The 18,964-nt window shown below is 37.6% G+C and overlaps 2 protein-coding genes across 5 annotated transcripts in view; one reads left to right on the plus strand and one right to left on the minus strand.

Moving 5' to 3' along the window:
• The window catches only part of TPR (translocated promoter region, nuclear basket protein), a 73,287-nt gene extending 65,500 nt beyond the window's left edge, over positions 1-7,787 (minus strand). For all 3 annotated transcript variants that reach the window (XM_068541426.1, XM_068541424.1, XM_068541423.1), the window contains exons 1-5: positions 7,665-7,787; positions 6,988-7,299; positions 5,363-5,467; positions 3,051-3,124; positions 1,081-1,177 (exon numbers count right to left, since the gene is read on the minus strand). In XM_068541426.1, coding sequence (XP_068397527.1) covers positions 1,081-1,177; positions 3,051-3,124; positions 5,363-5,467; positions 6,988-7,299; positions 7,665-7,734 — 658 coding nt within the window. In that variant the 5' untranslated portion in view covers positions 7,735-7,787. The remainder of the gene's footprint in view (positions 1-1,080; positions 1,178-3,050; positions 3,125-5,362; positions 5,468-6,987; positions 7,300-7,664) is intronic.
• A 110-nt stretch (positions 7,788-7,897) lies between these two features.
• The window catches only part of ODR4 (odr-4 GPCR localization factor homolog), a 38,106-nt gene continuing 27,039 nt past the window's right edge, over positions 7,898-18,964 (plus strand). For both annotated transcript variants that reach the window (XR_011073647.1, XM_068541428.1), the window contains exons 1-4: positions 7,898-8,082; positions 10,847-10,967; positions 13,516-13,650; positions 17,552-17,647. Coding sequence is in view for 1 of the 2 variants with exons in the window: in XM_068541428.1 (XP_068397529.1) it covers positions 10,869-10,967; positions 13,516-13,650; positions 17,552-17,647 (330 nt within the window). In the remaining variant the exon portion in view is untranslated. The remainder of the gene's footprint in view (positions 8,083-10,846; positions 10,968-13,515; positions 13,651-17,551; positions 17,648-18,964) is intronic.

The following is an 18,964-nucleotide window of genomic DNA, read 5'->3' on the forward strand; positions in this document are numbered from 1 at the left end:
GAATGGTCAGAGGAACCAAACATCAAAAATGCATCTCTAGGAATACAAATATTTATATAAGTAGTTCTCAACTCTTCTATTTTTAACTTGTTTCTGCCACACTTAATCACAAATTTAAACAAATAGATGATGAAGCCAAATTCACGCATCCAACCAAACATGTAAATTATACTGGCTATCTTATTTTAAATGCAGTATCTAAAGCTAAATATACAACATTAACATTAATTTTCCTCATATTAACCAAAGGTCTATTAAAATTTCACAAATTAGTCATTTCTTAAGTTAAAAAGCAATGATACACATCAAAACCTTACATTCAAAACAGCAGGAATATACATGCTTAATTTTATTTGTATTCCTTACATGAAGGTTTTTATGAAAAAATTTAATTTTACCTACCCATTAGCTGATCAAAATCATCAACAAATACTTTGAATTAATTTTTCTGAGAATAGAATAGTTACTAATTGACTATTATTGTACAGTAACATAAGTATTTGAAAATTCTTCCTTCAGTAGAAATAAAAATTCTGAAAAATCTTATAAAAAGGAACCAAAGGGAACTGGATACCATTAAACTGCTTAAGAGTCACATTCACTTGAATACATCAACTGTATTACATATTATATTCTATGTCTAAATATCTTATATTCTTGCTTCCTAATTCTTTCAGCCTGTGCTTTTAAATATGGGCTCTCCTTTTAGGTTCTTATATTGAGTGCTTGTGGACAGCTTACACCAGCAAGGGTGTCTGTATAAAACGAAGGAGTGCAAGCCTCTACAACTGAACATCTAATCAGTTTCCAATTTGATACTATAAATAATACTGTAGTACATAAACCTTGGTCCAAATTCTTTCAGATGTTTTTCATTTGTGTACTTGTCTATAGACACCTCTTTAAGTGCTCAGAATGATCTAGAGATAAATGAGTAGGAGAAACAACAGGATATTACTCTGAACTCTATTCTGAGCTATGACAAACACCAGCTAATAGAAATGGACTGGGGATTAAATCTTAGCACTGTCAGAAGAGAAAGGAAAGAGTGAAGTTAGAGACTAAGGTCCTTGTTCATACCTGTCAAATATTCAAGTTCTTGAGATAGTCTCTCATTGGTTCTAATTAAGTCTCTTTTCTCAGCTTCTAATTCTTCCTTTGTCCTTGTAAACTGGCTCTGTCATATAAAGGAGTAAGCATAAAACATTTAAATAAGAAAATCAAGTTGATCAAATATATAGAAATGAACATGGAATTGGCACCCTAGTTAACATTAGCAGTGGTTTAAAAATGGTTGGTTTTCTTACTTATGGCTTATACATCAAAATGTTTAAAAACTACCCATAATCTCAACACTTCTGTTCATATTTTGGGTTTTTTTTTTTTTTTAATTTTATTTATTTATTTATTTATTTATGGCTGTGTTGGATCTTCGTTTCTGTGCAAGGGCTTTCTCCAGTTGCGGCAAGCGGGGGCCACTCTTCATCGCGGTACGCGGGCCTCTCACTATTGCAGCCTCTCCTGCTGCGGAGCACAGGCTCCAGACACGCAGGCTCAGTAATTGTGGCTCATGGGCCCATTTGCTCCGCGGCATGTGGGATCTTCCCAGACCAGGGCTCGAACCCGTGTCCCCTGCACTGGCAGGCAGATTCCCAACCACTGCGCCACCAGGGAAGCCCCCATATTTTGGGTTTTTAAAAATTATTCTTCCTAGACTCACAAAAAATTTCCCATGTCACTTTTTAATCACTTGGAAGTGTCATATAATTATATAATTACTTCAACAAGCCTTTATAAGAAACTTAACTTACTTCTAATTTTTGCTGTTATAAAATAAAACTTTAATGAATATCACTGCATCTTGGTTCAAATTATTTCTCAAGAAAGATCCCCAGAAACAGAATTATTTAAAACTGTTAATATATTTTGTCAAATTGCTTTGCAGCAAGACAACGGCAATTTATAGGCTTTTCTTTAAGTCATAATTGCCAATCTCAAGCCACTTATGCCAGAAGTGAAGATTATGCTTAAAAAAAAAAAAAGGAGAAAAAAAAAATCAGTGTTAACATGGGGAGGTGAAAAATAATTACCTTGTTGCATTATCTGCATTTTTCTGATTACAAGTGATGTAGAATAATATTTCATATTGCTATTGGCTATTTGTACAGCTTCCTGTCTGGTTTAAAAACCTTTGCCCATTTCCCCCTTTGAATAATTTTTCTTATAATTTGAAAAGCAGTCATGTATTAAGAATATATATAGTCATATTTTTATTGAGAAAATACTTTCTATGATTTATTTGCTTTTTAATTCTTTTTATGTAGAAAATTTTAAATTTCTATTGGATCAAGTCTATCACTCTTTCCCACTATAAGTGTCTTCCATATATCAAATATCTTTTAACCTCAAATCAAACACAAATTTTTAAAAAGCAATGGCAAGAGTCTAAAGGTCTATCTGATCAAAGAATCACTGGGTATGACCACTTTATTAAACAAACTGGCCCGCAATTCTTGTAATCATATTCAATCTGTTATTCTTAATCACTACTCTAAGGAAATGATTACCAATGTGGATTCACACATATCCCCAACTGTACCACAATACTGGAAATAATGCCTAGGCAATAGTAAACATTAAATAGATAATTCCTAAAAGAATGGAAGGAAGATAGGTCAGTGGGTGAGTGGGTGGATAGACAGACAGATGGATCTATGAATATCTACCTTACTTACAGATTTATGGCACTTTACTTATAATGCAAAAGAAAATTTTTTTAATTCATGACTTAAGAGCTACACAGCTAAAAGCAAGTGTTTTTTTATATCAAGAACCTACCTATTCTAATAAGTAAAAGGAATATCCAATCAATCATTAAAACATAAAATCCTATTAAGGAATTTATGTATATACATTTTTGTTAGTAGCTTCTCCTAACTGAACATATTTCATCTCCCCACTGACTAAATAACCAATAAGCACAATCAGAATAGAAAACTTCCTCAAGTATCAGGTTTACAAGTAGCTTTATTCACAGGAATAACTTTTACCTGAATGGCAATATTGCGATCCTGAGCCACTTCAAGTTCTTTGTTTTTCTCAGTTAGCGCCTTCAGTTGACTGTCTGGATAAAAGGAATTTTATGAACACACGTACATAAGCTTAAAATTTGCGATGACAGTTTGTATTCAACGGCCACCCATACACATTTTGAAATTAAGAAACTGAGTTTCAGAAAGGTTGAGCTGCACAACACTGCGTTCCAAATTCGTGAGTACAACCCAAATTTACTGTATTTCTAGTACAAATTTTTAAATATGCTATCCTGTCTTGTCTTCAAAATCATATTTGTGATCATTTTAGCCAACATTTTTAGGAAAAAGTATATGCAATTACCAATTTCCTTATTTTTCAATGACATCTTCTAAGTCAATCATAAAAAAGTGAATTAATTGTATTTGCAAATTTAAAAATTAAGTGAAAAAAGACAAAATCAAGAGAATAAATAATAACATTTAAACTACATGAAATGTATGCAGAGTAAATCACAATAACGGATAACTGTAATTCAGCTGGTTTACCACGTTAAAAAGAGCTATGCTTGATACTGAATTTTCAGTCTCACAATCTCCACTCATAATGGGCTATCTCCCCTATAGTTTCTCTTCTAAACATATTCCAATAATTAGGAAGAGTATACTTTCTGAAACTTTCTTCCACTGAAACACGTCTATGTTATGTGCTGGTAATTTAATGAACAAATACATTATTATTACTTCCAAGTTAAACAATTCGTTTATTAAAAGAAAAACAAAAAACCTGCTAAATTTGTCCAAATTTTCTATGTCGTTTTAATGTTATTTACTGCTTCCAAACTAAAAAAATATAAAAATATAAACTGTACACCCCAGGAAGGCATGTCTATCTAGCTTTATCCCCATCTTCTCCTCCCTCTCCCTTTTCCAGATCTCATAAAAGAAGCTGGGATCACAGTCATTTTCTTGAAATTTTTTAGCACTATTGCTCTACAAACCTTTTCTTTTAATGCCAAGACAAAACTATGTACAGGTGATAAATCAGATGTAGCTACTCAAGTATTCATACCCTCATTACACATGTATATATACCATCATATGTATACGTCACATGTTTTAAAAATGAGATGTGCCAAAATTAGTTGAAAAGGGTTTCGACTCAAACATACAGCCGATGGGCATGGACTTGGTTAAGAAAGAAGACTAATGTTTCAGCCATTCTCTTGATTATTAGCTTCTTGCATTCCCAATGAAATTAAAATCCAGCTATACCTAATAACAAATATTATGTCCCTACTCTATAAAGATCTTCCTGACATTCACTTTTTTCTCTGTAAACAAGGCACATAAAAACACATCATCCTCCCAAGAAATGTCAGGACCTTTAAGATCTTGTGTACTTTCTAGGACTTAATGATGTAAGAAAATTAATTAAGAAGAAAAATAGCTGTTCATCTTTCAATGGAATTAGGCCTTAAAGAGAAAATTACATCCTGAGGTTCATAAGTAGTTATAAATATCATAACAAGAGTTAAAACATGAATATAATAATGGAACTAATAGACTTTAATTTTTCAACAACATAAAAATAATTAAGTCACTCTCTTTACTTTTTCAGTTGGATAATGCTTTAGCCTTTTCAAAATGCTTTCATATATACCTCATTTGACCTGTACAGCTGTTTAAGTAGATAGACAAGTGGTTCTAGCCATTTTATAAACAATAATCAAACACTGTTATGATTTACATATGACATAAGAGTTTTTTTTTTTTTAACTTTTTTTTTTCCCCAATTATTAATTTATTTATTTATGGCTGTGTTGGGTCTTCGTTTCTGTGCTAGGGCTTTCTCTAGTTGTGGCAAGCGGGGGCCACTCTTCATCGCAGCACGCAGGCCTCTCGCTATCACGGCCTCTCTTGTTGCGGAGCACAGGCTCCAGACATGCAGGCTCAGTAATTGTGGCTCACGGGCCTAGTTGCTCCGCGGCATGTGGGATCTTCCCAGACCAGGGCTCGAACCCGTGTCCCCTGCATTGGTAGGCAGATTCTCAACCACTGCGCCACCAGGGAAGCCCGACATAAGAGTTTTTAATAGCAGTCAGAATTAGAACCCATGCCTCCTGACCATTAAGCCCTGTCCTCTTTCAAAGTTTTTACCACTGATTGAAAAAAAATCACACTGAAAGAAAAAAACATAATATTACCAGAAATGAAAACAAGGACAATCACTATTTTCATATATAGTAAATAAATGTTTCCAAAGCATACAAAGGAGTATCTGAAGATCTCAATACTCCAATATTAGAAAGATATAATTAAATACTTACTGAGCTTCTCCAGCTCAAGCCGCAAGCTTTGGCACTCTCGGGTTTCATTCACAAGTCTCTCCTGACTGTGGGACAGCCTCTTCTCTATCTCAAAGTACTGTTGTTCTACAGATGATCAGAGGAAAAAAAAAAAAAAATCAGACATACATGTACACACTGTCAATACTGCTACGTATTTTTGATAACCTTGATTTTAAAATTTAAGACATAGTATTGGAACCCACACTGCAAATAAGAGAGAATTTGAGTAAAGATAAATAGATCAAGAACAGAAAAGGACTTTAATCCAACATTTCCAACCGACATATGTAAAATGACAAAAGAAAATAAGGCCTGAGAGGGTTTTAACAAATTATTTTTCTGCCTATTCCACAAGATTATGAGATTCTTCAAGGCAGGCAACATGTCTCATTTATCATAGTATTTTCCCCACACATCAGTAGACTTCTTAGCATAAAGCAGACCAAAAAAATATATTTATTAAATGGAGAAAAAATTATTTAGGTTAAAAACTGCTTTGCTTTAAAAAGGTTTGTCTTAAGATAGCCAAAATAATGCCTGAACATATAAAATTACTAAATTTATGTAAAAATAAACATATTAACTTTCCAAGGGAAGCGACCGATAGTGTACTGTTCAGCACATTAGAAGCACATAGAAGACGCTCAATATTTATTGTGTAAGTTAACACATAGAATGCAGTGTACTATATTCAGTGTTGGGATTCAGAGAATTAATTTTCAACATCAATTCTGCTTGGTAATTTTATTTATTTTTTTAAAATGAAAACTTCTTCAGAATTTTCAATCCACTTAGCAAAAACCAGTTACCAGTCCCGCACCGCCCCCCCCACCAAAAAAACCTGGTAAACCAAGACACACAACCTGGTAAACCAAGACACACAACAGACGGTTTGTATTTTACTAATGGTAATTACTATGCTCTTAATCTTTCTTCAACGATATTCAAGTCACCATTGTGAGGAACTTTCTTATCTGAGGGTCTACTACTACAGGTATTTATAAGGTCTTAACATATTTTCTATCAAACTCCAACTTTTAGAAAGAAGTCGGATACATTAAACATTTACTGCACGTGCACTGTGTTTCCAGCGCTGTCTTATGCACCTACTCGTTTTTGTGAACACAAAACGCACCAGAGCGAGACAGACTCAGAACAAGTGCAGAAAGTTATCATTAAAGACATAGGCCTTTGAAGGCAGATGACTAGAAAACAGAGCAGAAATTACTATCATTTAACGTGCAACATACAGACAGGGTACTCTAGGCTTAGAAGAGTTAGGAGTCGCAGACCCCTAGCCCGGTGTAAACAGACCCAAATCTTCACAATTTCTGTTTGCCGGACGTTAGGCGTCCCTAAATGAGACCACCCTAATTACAAAGAAAACAGGAACTCAATGTGGATTCACATTTTAAAAACAAACAAACAGGCTCCTTCGTATCAAACTGTGAAGGAAGCAGTTACGAGAAGGCCTATGGTGTCCACGGAGCCGGAGAAGCGATGCTAGCAGTGAAGCCGTGGACGGGGCGAGCTTGCAAGGGGAGGAGACCAGCCATCACTGGGGTCGCGCCCAGAAACAAGGGCGGGAAGAGCGTCGCACTTACCGCTCTCCACCTTAAATTTCTCGTGCCGCCCCTTGAGGCCATCGATCTCGGACTGCTGGTCAGCAAGGAACTTCTCAAGTTTGTTCTGGACCGACTTAGGCAGCTTGTTCAGTTCTGTGCGTTCCAGGACTTGCTGCAACACCGCCGCCATGTCGATCGGGCCGGGGACCGCGGCGGCGGCAGCGGCCGACGGAGCAGAAACGGAGAAGAAAGGCGAAGACCAAGAGGACCCAGAAGCGTGGGCTGCTGCCTCCGCCACCTCGCTCGGTGGCTCGCGCACGCCCGCCCGACGGAGACTCCCACGGCGGGACCCTGGGAAATCGAGTCCCGCGTTAACCGCTGCACCGGACGCGCCGCAGCGCCCGCGTCCGCAGTGCGCGCGCAACCACCGGAAGCTGTGCACCCTGGGAATACGAGTTCAGAGGCAGCCTCTGACCCCTGTCGTGCACTCCGCTTTCCGGCCCCCTTTTCCACCCGCTTCTAGCCGCCTAGGCTTCTGGGAAACGTAGTTTTTCCCAATCCCTTCCGTGAGCCCAATTCCGCACCACCAAGTCCGCTTCCTCCTTTCTCCCCGCCCCCCGGCTCTCCTTGCCTGTCGCGCGACCACTTATCCGCGAGGTGGCGCCACATAATACCCGTTAACCTACGTTCCTCCCTGAAGAGGAGAGCGACCTTACCGTCATAGCTCCGGGATGCCATGGGTCGTCCTCTTTGGCGGCTTTTAGACACTGGGCCGCTAGAGGGCATCGGTCCCAGCAGGGCCGGCCGGCAGACGCCGGGCTACCGCCACGCTCTTAATGGCGCCCGGAAGGGGGCGGGGTGACGACCGCAGTCGCTTTGGCTGAGGCGCTGCGGTGAAAGCAGGGGGGCAGCGTGCGTCATCAATCTGAGCCACCTGACTCCAGAGACCACGGGTGTGGAGTAGGAAGTGAGGTGCGGGAAGTTCGTCGCTTTCTGATGAATTCATTGACTGTGGAATTGGGACCGGAGACGAATCTGGTCCCTGGAGGCTGGTACTTGCACTCTAAACACCTTTCTCAGGTGGTCTGACAGTTCGACTGAGTTGTCTGCCACGCGTGCACAGTCTGAGTACAGGTGAGTCAGCCTGAGGGTGGAATGTGTGTGTGTGTGTGTGTGTGTGTGTGTGTGTGATGTGTGTGCACTCGGGCACAGAGAACTGCCTTTTCAAGGAGGACAGAAAGGGATAGAGTGTAGGAAACATATGGACGGTCACTCCTGTACGACACACTCAAGTCCAGTTGTGAGACTTATCTTACTTAGATTTTTTGGTTTTTTGGTGGCGGAGTTGGTAACAGTGATTCAATAGGAATTTAAGGAGCTCGGTTTATTTTCCAGGAAGAGGATTTTAAAAAACCAAGAGGAGTTTGAGTGTAGCTTTTATTTGTGTTTTAAGGTAACGCTACAGAAAATGTTGCCTTGTGTTTATATTGTTAAAATTGAAAAACTGTTGGAACGGAAGTTGTTAAACACGTTCCTTCTTAAAAACCACTTCTCACCCTGCCACCATAACAAAGCTACTTGTTTCCAAATTGTAGTTCTGTGACTTCTAAGCTGAATCCGTAGATTATTTCATGTTTGATTACTCCTCTAAAAGAATTTGTTAAATTCTTTATTGAAAATAAAGCATTCCTAATGTCATCCTCCCTACAATTCCCACAGTAGCAGACCTTTGAGACTAGCAGTAAGGAGCTTAAGGTTGTTTCTTTCCCCCAAAATATTTTATATAAGCACTTTAATTAAGGTTGCTTGTCTGTGCAGTACTGTATTATGTCCTAGGGCCACAATATTATCATTATTGATCTACCATTTGGAAAACGCAGATGTTCTGTACTTGGACTTCGAGAATCCTAAAATTAGGTTTTCCGACCTGCTATGATCCAAATTCTTTATTTTGTAGACTAGGAAACCAGAGTCCAGGGAAGTTGAGTGGTCTCAAGTCAGCGTTTGGACAACTTGCAAAGCTTCTGCTGATACACAGCATTTCAGGAAAAATTGAACTGTGTAAGAGAAGATCTACATTTTTATTAGTGTCCTTTATAAAGTATGGTTAGCTACATTTCAAAGTTTTGAAGGAGCACTAAAGAAAAAAAATATACGACAGTCAACCAGATTTCATAACCCAAAGATTTTCATCTTTCTATTGCATTCAGTTTCTTACACATTAATGTGACTAGTAGATGACACCTTGGAAAAAGTAAGATTAGAAAGTTACATATCATAACCTTGGAGTCACTGTTAACTGCTATTTCTTGTAAGAATTAAGAATTATTTAGGGCAGAAGGAAAAGGAGTAGAATAGCATGATGAAGTAGAAGAAAGTTTAATACACAGAAATGCATACCTTAGGGTGGTAAAAGTGGAAGGCCCTTAACTTTTTAGAGGCATTAATGATTTAGACAGGCAGTCCTAGACTTCACCAAAAAAAAAAAAGTGCAAACCTGAGAGCTAAGAAGAAATTTAATGCATTTTGAGACAAAACCAAACAGGAACTTTGGAAAAAGACCATCTAATAGGCCATTTCAGACTGGAAGCAATTCTCTGGGCTTTAGTTTTAGAGTAATGTAAATCACTGTGACTGGCAGTTTATTTTACTGATGTCAGATAAGCCACCTCAGCACATCTAGAGTTGCCTGGACTTTGTTGTCCTGAATAAGATTGGAATTTTTTTGCAGGACCTAAGTGACTATTACCGCTATTCAGAATGCTGCAGCTGTGTTTCTTCAGTCTCTCTGTGGCTATTTTATAGCTTTTTGGAATCATGTCTTTACATTTGTTTCTCCCACGCTGAATGTGAACTCCTTGAGATCATCATTTATTATTTCCTACCTCTTTTATTCAGCATCTTTGATTTTAAGCTATAGAAACTCAAAGGAGCATGAGCCAGTAAGAGGAATATGCTGATTTTCATCCCAAAACTGGCGAGAGGGCAGAACAGGAGTCCCCCTTAGTGAAAGTTTAATTGAGAGACTGGGTATGACTCCTTAGTATGAGCACAGTAGTTAAGAATCCTATTTAAGAAATGGATTTTAGAGCCAGACTGCCTGAAGTTAAATCCTACCTTTGCCACTTACCAGCTTCGTCACTTGGGCAAGTTATGTTACCTTTTTTCGTTTCAGTTTCTAAATCTATAAAACAAGGGTGTATATATATCCCCTACCTCATGGGGGTTTTTCTGAATATTAAATGTTACCATATGTTAAGTACTTAGAACAATGCCTTACACAAAATGGAAGCGCTACAAATGTTTGTTATTACTGTATTGCTATTTGTCTACTTCCATCATTCCAGCTGTACTCTGAGTTCCTCAAGGGCAGAGGCCAAGTATTATTCATCTTCGTGCCATCCCACTTGGCACAATTTCTTGTGCATAGTGGTTCTTTATAGTGTGCTTACTGAATACATGAATTTGATTCCCTTTACCTCCCATTGAGCAACTCAGAAATTATCATCTTTTCTGTTTTAGAAATGAGTACAGTGAGGCTCAGCAGTAAATTACCAAAGATGATACAACTAAGGAGTAATAGATCTGAATGAGAAATCAGGTGTGTTGGCTACTAGTAGTTTAGTGTTCTCTTCTTTATCTGAGGTATGGGAGTAGGTTTTATCGCTCATGTCAACTCTGGTTGATTGGTAGTCATTTCCTGCAACACTCTGTTGAGAATTCTGAAGCTACATTCAACCTTTGCAAGAAAGAATACCCTATTGAATAAGCAATCACTGTAAGGTGTGGGGTAGTATCAGGGTAGTACAACTTCTCTCTTTATACTACCCCCATGAGGAAAACATTGCAAATTATATTTTTTGCCTAAAAATGTTCTGTATTTTTTCTTGTAATTTAGGAGGTTGAATTAGTTCTTAATAATGGGAAGAACCTACATTGTAGAAGAGACTGTCGGCCAGTATCTTTCAAACATCAGTCTCCAAGGAAAAGCTTTTGTCTCTGGTCTTTTAATAGGACAGGTATGTATCTTTTCCTATGCATTTACTGATAAAGCAAATTTGTTGATTTAAAGTTAAAATACGCTATTTAACAATAAATTCAAGTTAGGGGATGGAGGGATGGAATGAAAAAGAAGAATGTAGCCCAGGTTTGCCCAAGTCAGAACACATTCCCTTTTGACAATGTAAAAGTAACTTATAAGGTAGAAACTGCAGAATTAGAATTCTACTGACCAGATTATTCACGTTTTATTGTCTTTCCAAAGCGACTTTTGCACCCCTTTAATCTTTAATTCCGGGTTGTCCAATTCTTTACAAAGGTAGCTTTTTACAATTTTATTTCTAGTTTGTCTTATTTCAGACTTGTAGCAAATATAGGTCATATATTTTATTGTATATTATCGTACCCATTTATTGAATTTTTTTTTTTAATATTGATTCAGTGGAGATTGAGGGACAGGGACTGGGAGAAATTTGGAAATTACACAAGTTTTATTTCCCTCTTAGAGTTAAGGCTCAAAAATCAAACCAAAATGGAATGGATATTTGGACAGTTACTTTAAAAAGCGTAAGCACCCACTGATTTATTATAATTGAAGGGAGAATGTGTTAATCAGGGACTTCCCTGGTGGCGCAGTGGTTGAGAATCTGCCTGCCAATGCAGGGGACACGGGTTCGAGCCCTGGTCTGGGAAGATCCCACATGCCGCGGAGCAACTAGGCCCGTGAGCCACAATTACTGAGCCTGCGCGTCTGGAGCCTGTGCTCCGCAACAAGAGAGGCCACAATAGTGAGAGGCCCGCGCACCGCGATGAGGAGTGGCCCCCACTTGCCGCAGCTGGAGAAAGCCCTCGCACAGAAACGAAGACCCAACACAGCCATAAAATAAAAATAAATAAATAAGCAAATATGGTTAAGAAAAATATATTAAAAAAAAAAAAAGAATGTGTTAATCAGCAGGGAGGACTTGTCAGCAGTACACAGAAATGAAAAAAGGAGAGTCACACAAACAAACTGGCTACATACATCTAAACACTATTTAGGGGAGAGTGTACTCTGGTCCAAAGATTAATTTTGAGGCCTAATAGCAAATAAAATCCTACTGGGGGCAGTTTTCTTTCTGGATATTTTAACATGATGGCTTAGAACCTTCAAATTGGATAATTAACTTGTTCTGATTCTATCCACATTCCCAAGCTACTTTCTCTTATAATTTGATGCCCTATGTTGCCTACTTATAAAGAATGCACCACGCAGAGGACTTGCATGTTCACATCCCTTCATGGTATTCTAGTTTTAGCATCATTCTGAATGATCTTAGGTAATGTCAGCGTAGCCCTGAGAGACAGGTACATTCTCAGAGTTTTCACAAATCCAATTTCTTAACTTGTAAGACAGAGGGCAGACCCTGCACTGTTCACCCAGGTAATACCACCCTCTGAGGCTTCTCATTAGACAGCCAGACGACCTCTCCTGGCAACAATCTGAACTTCTTTTAGATTCAGGTTACTTAACATCTAGTATGGGGTTCTTTTTGCTAGGAACAGAAGTTATCAGTAAAGGTGAAAGGTCAGGGAGAAATACCCTCTTCCAAACCTGCCTTACAGCACATAGGCTGTTTCTAGAGTTCAGCAAAATCACCATCTTACGTATAAGTCTCCCACAATTTAGGGAGAATTCCAATCTCTCTTCATGCTGCCTTTTCATTCCTTTCAGTATTCTACATGCTTCTTCTTTCTCTTTGTTCCAGGATTCATCACTTTTCTTTCCTTCTGCTCAAGCTTTCAGGCTTGCCTGTCTCCTACTCCCAGAGTCAGTTTCTTTTTCTTTTCAAAATCATAGATTTTATGAAAAGAAAGAGCTTTCTTAATCAGCACCTACCTTTTCCTTGTGTGCATTTCAATGTAACTTTCTGGAAATAACTTTTATTGAAATAATTTCTCTTCCTTTATTTTCTGTTCCAGGATGACACTAACGATTAGAATTTCAGGTCATGTGTGAGGATAACATTGTGCTAACTTGTATTTTTACTCTTTCTTTATAGGAAATTTTCACTGTAATGAGACTGAGCTATTAAATTTTCCCTAAATTTATCTTTAGGTTTCCCACTTCTGGTTAGCATTTAATTGCTATTAAAACTGAGGAACATAAATCTAATATCACTTCACCTTTGTTTTTCTGTGGACACACATGAACACGTTCCCCACTATCATTGTTTTTATGAAAGTAAGATGCACAAGGTCATTTGTTGCTTTATTTTATTGGGTTTGTATATTTGTTGAACTGTCTAATCTGTTCCAGTAAGCCATTTTTAAGGACCACTGCATGATTCACATTCAGGTTGCCCAAATAAATAAGGAGCTGGTATTAAATATATTAAAAGATAAATAACATGTGAGGAAAATGTTGTAAGGCTATCCATGAAAATTGTTTACTCTGTAGATTCTGGTATAATACAGGTATAAACAATTTAAGCTGCTATAAATATTGCTCAGTTTTTGCATGTCATAAGGGCTTTGCATTCCTCAGTCAGTTATCACCCTAATAAGCTTTTCTAATTTGTTTTTAAGTGTTCTTCACAAAAGGATTACGTGATTCTTGCCACCAGAACGCCACCCAAAGAGGAACAAGATGAGAGCTCCAAACATTCCAAAGCTAAGTTGGATAACTTGGATGAAGAATGGGCCACAGAACATGCCAACCAGGTCATCATGTTTGTTTCTTTATATAGTTAAGTTTGTGTTTATTGACTAACAAAATAAAAGTACGTTATCCTCAGGTTACTAGACTAGGATTTCAGAGTACTCGTTCTTAAGTTTTCAAAACTTGGGTAGTATATCAAAAATAGAAGTATTTTCTGCTCTGTTTCATCCATGAGTATATTTTTTATTTATTGATTACTTGCATCTAGTTTTTAAAAAAGCATTTTCTTACTTGAAGTTAAGTAATCCACCCAAGATTAGTGTAATAGGTAGTGAAACTGGGATTTGAACCCAGGCGGTGTGACTTGAAAGCCTTTGATCTTGTACACTATGCTTTTCCATTGTTAACTTTTATCTGTTGTGTTTTTTAACCTATATCCTGTTATTGGTCATTTACCTTATTTCCAATTTTTCCTTATTTTAAAATAATATTAGTTATTGGTAACATTGTTGCTGGTCAGATTGTTTTAAAGACTTAAATCAGGTACTGAGGAAATAAAATGATGGTTAAATTTTTCTTTAATGTCCTTAGAATTTATATTTTAAGCAAAGTGAAAGACATTATTACCAAAACAAATTGTAAGAGAAGTGAATAAAAATAGGACAGTACTATAGGAATATAGAGTGGGGAATGATTAAATATCTGTCAAAGGTTGGATTCAAACAGCTTCACAGAAGGCTCTGAACTTGAAAGATGAATAGGACTTTGCTAGTAGAAGTCAGGGAGCACATTGAATGCACAAAGGACAGTGGATAAATGACCCAAAGGCATGAAATTTAAAGGTATGTTAGAATAGCACACAATTGGGTATAATTGAAGCATGGTGTATATAAAAGAATGCTTTTAGACATAAGACTGTATGGGGCCAGTTTATGGATGGTTTTGAAGTGTCATTCTAGGAAGGAAGGAGTTCTTTTGGAGCCAGTAGCTCTATGGTAGACTTTCAGAGCTCCCTATTTTGAGAAGGATTGAGAAATAATCCTGCCAATAATTGAGAAAGTAATTGCAGTGCCTTGGTACAGTGTAAATGGAGAGTAGAGGGATTGGAGAGAGAGAGAGCAGAAAATATACAGTTACAGTAATAGTTCAAAAAAAGGTGACATGAGGGCTTCCCTGGTGGCGCAGTGGTTGAGAATCTGCCTGCCAATGCAGGGGACACGGGTTCGAGCCCTGGTCTGGGAAGATCCCACATGCCGCGGAGCGACAAGGCCCGTGAGCCACAACTACTGAGCTTGCGCGTCTGGAGCCTGTGCTCCGCAACTAGAGAGGCCGCGATAGTGAGAGGCCCGCGCACCGCGATGAAGAGTGGCCCCCGCTCGCCGCAGCTGGAGAAAGCCCTCGCACAGAAACGAAGACCCAACACAGCCAAAAATAAATAAAATAAAATTAATTAATTAAAAAAAAAAAAAAGGTGACATGAGCTAGTCACTAGACTCTAAGCTTCCTGAGGACAGGGTCACGGCTGTTTTGTTTATGGCCGTATCCTTAGTGCCAAGCATAGTGTTCCCATGGTTTATGATGAGAACTCCAAAATATTGGATAAGTGAATGGATAAATAAGCAAACTAAAGCAGTGGGCTAAAACCTCATTGCCAAAACATTTCAGAGAAAGAGCTAGTATTAAGATGATTCAGTGACCAAGTAGATTGGCAGTAAAAAGAGATTGTGAGAGAGTTGCTAAAAATTATTGAGATTTTGTTTTTAGCCTGGGTCTAGGAAGATGGCGTTGCCATTACACGAAGAGGAAACAGATTTGGGGTGAGTCAGAGGGAATGATGAGTAAATTCACTTAAAAGTAGTTATTGAATGGAATAAAGTATGTTAAAGTTAGGTAAAAATAAAATTATTTCCTTCTCCAATTATCTTTAAATCTTCAAACACACACACATGTTTATCTGCATTTGTGATGGGGGGGTAGTATGTAGTTATATTTTTGAAAAATGCAATAAATATTTAATACCAACTTCTAATGAAATATTAAATATTTTAAACTTAAATTTCCAATGGTTTGTAAATAACTTTCTACTCTAATTTTGCTTTTGGCTTTCTGTAAAATTACATACCTATATCTATATCTATGTCTAGTCTATATACATCTATACACACAAACATAAAACTTATGTAGTAAAGTAGATAATCTTTTTGCCTCTAGAAAGAAATGGTTAATTTTATTTGTTGATGATTTTGAAAAGATGTGCAAGTTCCCCATGCTAAGTATGAAAGCTTTATTCCTTATTTATGTATGTCAAGCTTGTGTCACTGTAGTAAATAGAATTTATGAAATCAGAGGGAACCACCAGCAGACATAATGCAAATATATTAGGGGTTAGACCATGGTATCTAATTTTCTGAAGACTTAACTTTGTGATCAGTTTGCTCATATATTAAATACATAAAAGGTAACCAGAGCACTATGAGTATAGATGGTAGAAAGGAATACATGTGGCACTAGGAACTAGCCACAATGATGTGGAAGGAAAATCACAGATATTATGCAGGACAAACTGGTAGGATGTGTCAAAATCCTTAAAAATATGTATGACCCTTTAACCTAGTTACCCACCTCAGGAGATTTATTATAAGCAAATAATCCTGTGAACACAGAAACTTGCTAGGATTTTTAACCAATATTATTTTAAGGTACAGAAAAATTGGAAATAATATTAAATGCCCAATATCAATAAGAAGGCTTTAAAAATTGAGGTAAATCTAAACAATAGGAAACAATGGAGTTTCAAGTTGGACCCCCTCTGCTCAAATCCCAGACTCTGCTGAATATTATAGGGATACAAAGGTAGTTGAGAATTAACTTCTTCCATTAAGGAGCTCCCAGATCAACTAGTAAGGTTCAGACATAACCATAGTACGCGTTCATGTGATAAGCTCCATGGGAAAACTACACTGAGGTCCTGCAGGAGTTTGGAGATCAAAGGATCAGGGAAGGCAGCTTCCTCAAGCTGACTTCGAGGTATTCAGTAGAGTTCAGACATGTAGACGTGTAAGAGAAAGTCTTTTCAGGCTGAGTGAGCAGCCTGAGTAAAGGTATAGAGTTAGAAAGCCTAGCCATATATGTGGAGAACAGTGAGAAGTTTGTGATTGATGCTTGAATATTTCGTGGGCAGTAGTATCAAATGAGGCTCTGAATATCAGATCAGCCAGATTTTAGAGAGTCTGCAATACCAGTCTAAGATAAAAATTTGTATTTTATTTAGCTGATAGTGGAAGCCATTGAAAAATTTAGGAGATATTTTAGTTTTCGATCTTAGGAGAAAGGAGTTTATTTATTGATGTAGCTAAAGAGTGTCATTACTAAATGGTTTTATTTATAAAGTAGTTTTCAGGTAAAAAGTTAAGAACACTCTAGGAAGATTGTGTGCATAATAACACCCCATTCGTCTTGGTTTTCATCCATTTTGGCTGTGTTGGGTCTTTGTTGCTGTGCACGGGCTTTCTCTAGTTGCGACGAGCGGGGGCTACACTTCATTGTGGTGCTCAGGCTTCTCATTGCGGTGGCTTCTCTTGTTGCAGAGCACGGCCTCTAGGCGCACGGGCTTCAGTAGTTGTGGCACGTGGGCTCAGTAATTGTGGCTTGTAGGCTCTAGAGCGCAGGCTCAGTAGTAGTGGCGCACAGGCTTAGTAGCTCTGTGGCATGTGGGATCTTCCCAGACCAGGGCTCGAACCAGTGTCCCCTGAATTGGCAGGCGGATTCTTAACCACTGTGCCACCGGGGAAGTCCCCATTTCTCAATATTTTAACCAGTTTTTTCAAAGCCCCTACTTCAATGCTTTGCATATAGTTGGTACTAGGTAGGCATTTGCTGATTTAATATTTAGCTTCTCAAACACAAAAGATTGCATATGATGTCAAATGCTTTTGTTAGCTAATACTATATTTCTGTTTTTAGGTATCCAGAATGCTACCAGGGGGACTTTTAGTTCTTGGAGTATTTATTATTACAACTTTAGAAATGGGAAATGAATTTCAAAATATCCTACATAGAGTAAGTCTGAAATATCAAAAATTCTTAAAGTTATATCTTAATTGATTATACTTGTATACAGTGATCCTAGGCATATTTAGATTAATTCTCTATGCTGGGATTATGTTGAAACAGCTTTTTCCACCCAATTGCTTGGTATCTTGAGTGTAATACATGTCAGTATTTATATTTTCAACCAAAGCTACATATTTTTAAAATAGTCGTTATTTTAAAGATAATTTTTTACTATTGTGAAACAAGTTATAATGGTTTAACAATTTTTCTTGTGCAGTAGCAGTATTCTGCTAGACCTTCCATTTAGTTCCAAGTGATTGCTGTAATATGAAATTAATAGGTTTTGCAATTCTTCACCTCTTCAATTCTCTCAGGATCCTGAGAGTAAGACATAAAATAACGACAGTCAGATACTTATTCTTTATTTCTGGACCGAGTATCTATTATGAATCCCCTGCTTTTTGTTTAATTCCTATGTCAGTTATTTGGGTAACATGGTTTACAAGTAAATGTGAGGGTCCACAAGCTGTTTCCCCTTAAGCCCAAACCTAAAGCAAACTCTGTGCAGCCAGTTTTCATCTCTTTTAGTACTCAAGATCCAAATAAGCCTTCAAAAGTTATTTTCCACCCCAAGAGAGAAGGAGACCTCATTATCTTGAGAAGTGCAAAACCCCACAGAATCCCCCCAAACCTTTTTCTAGTAAAAAAGTGTACAGCTAAGAATCCAGGTGCTACAGATTCTTCCAGTTTTGTAACATTCTCTGCCATCAAATATCCCACCTTCAAACCTTTGATATTTGTACTTATGGAGGTAAAGGAAGAAAATGGTGATAATCCCTCCCCTGGCAAGTTATTCAACCTTCTGCCATTTTTACCATTTTAAATAAATGTACCTCTTTCACAATCGTTCATCCTATTTGGCATTTTGAAATGTAATCTATATCCATGTGTATTTGATAGCATTGGCTGTGCATCCTCTTGTGGTTGGGTTGAATGTGGGCTCAGTGCTAGAGAGATGCAGTAGATCCTCCTTCCTCTTGCTTTTTGTATCTCTTTCGTTTCTAAGAAGCATGTAAAATTTTAGAAATGCCCTATTTCAGAAATTGTAGCGTTTTAATTATCTAACTTTGTTTCCATTGACCTGCACTGAGGGACAGTATATGAAGTAACCTTATAAAACTTGTCATTGTCTCCCATAAGGTCATTGCTAAGAACTTTGTTTGTTATATTACATAATATTGTCTTTGAAGAAATTTCTTTTGATATCATTATTAAGAAAGTTATGCCTCTTCTGATCAGTTGTTTAGCTTCTGGACCGTGCGA

Source organism: Eschrichtius robustus, chromosome 3 (genome assembly GCF_028021215.1).
Source record: "Eschrichtius robustus isolate mEscRob2 chromosome 3, mEscRob2.pri, whole genome shotgun sequence".
Classification (NCBI taxonomy): domain Eukaryota; kingdom Metazoa; phylum Chordata; class Mammalia; order Artiodactyla; family Eschrichtiidae; genus Eschrichtius; species Eschrichtius robustus.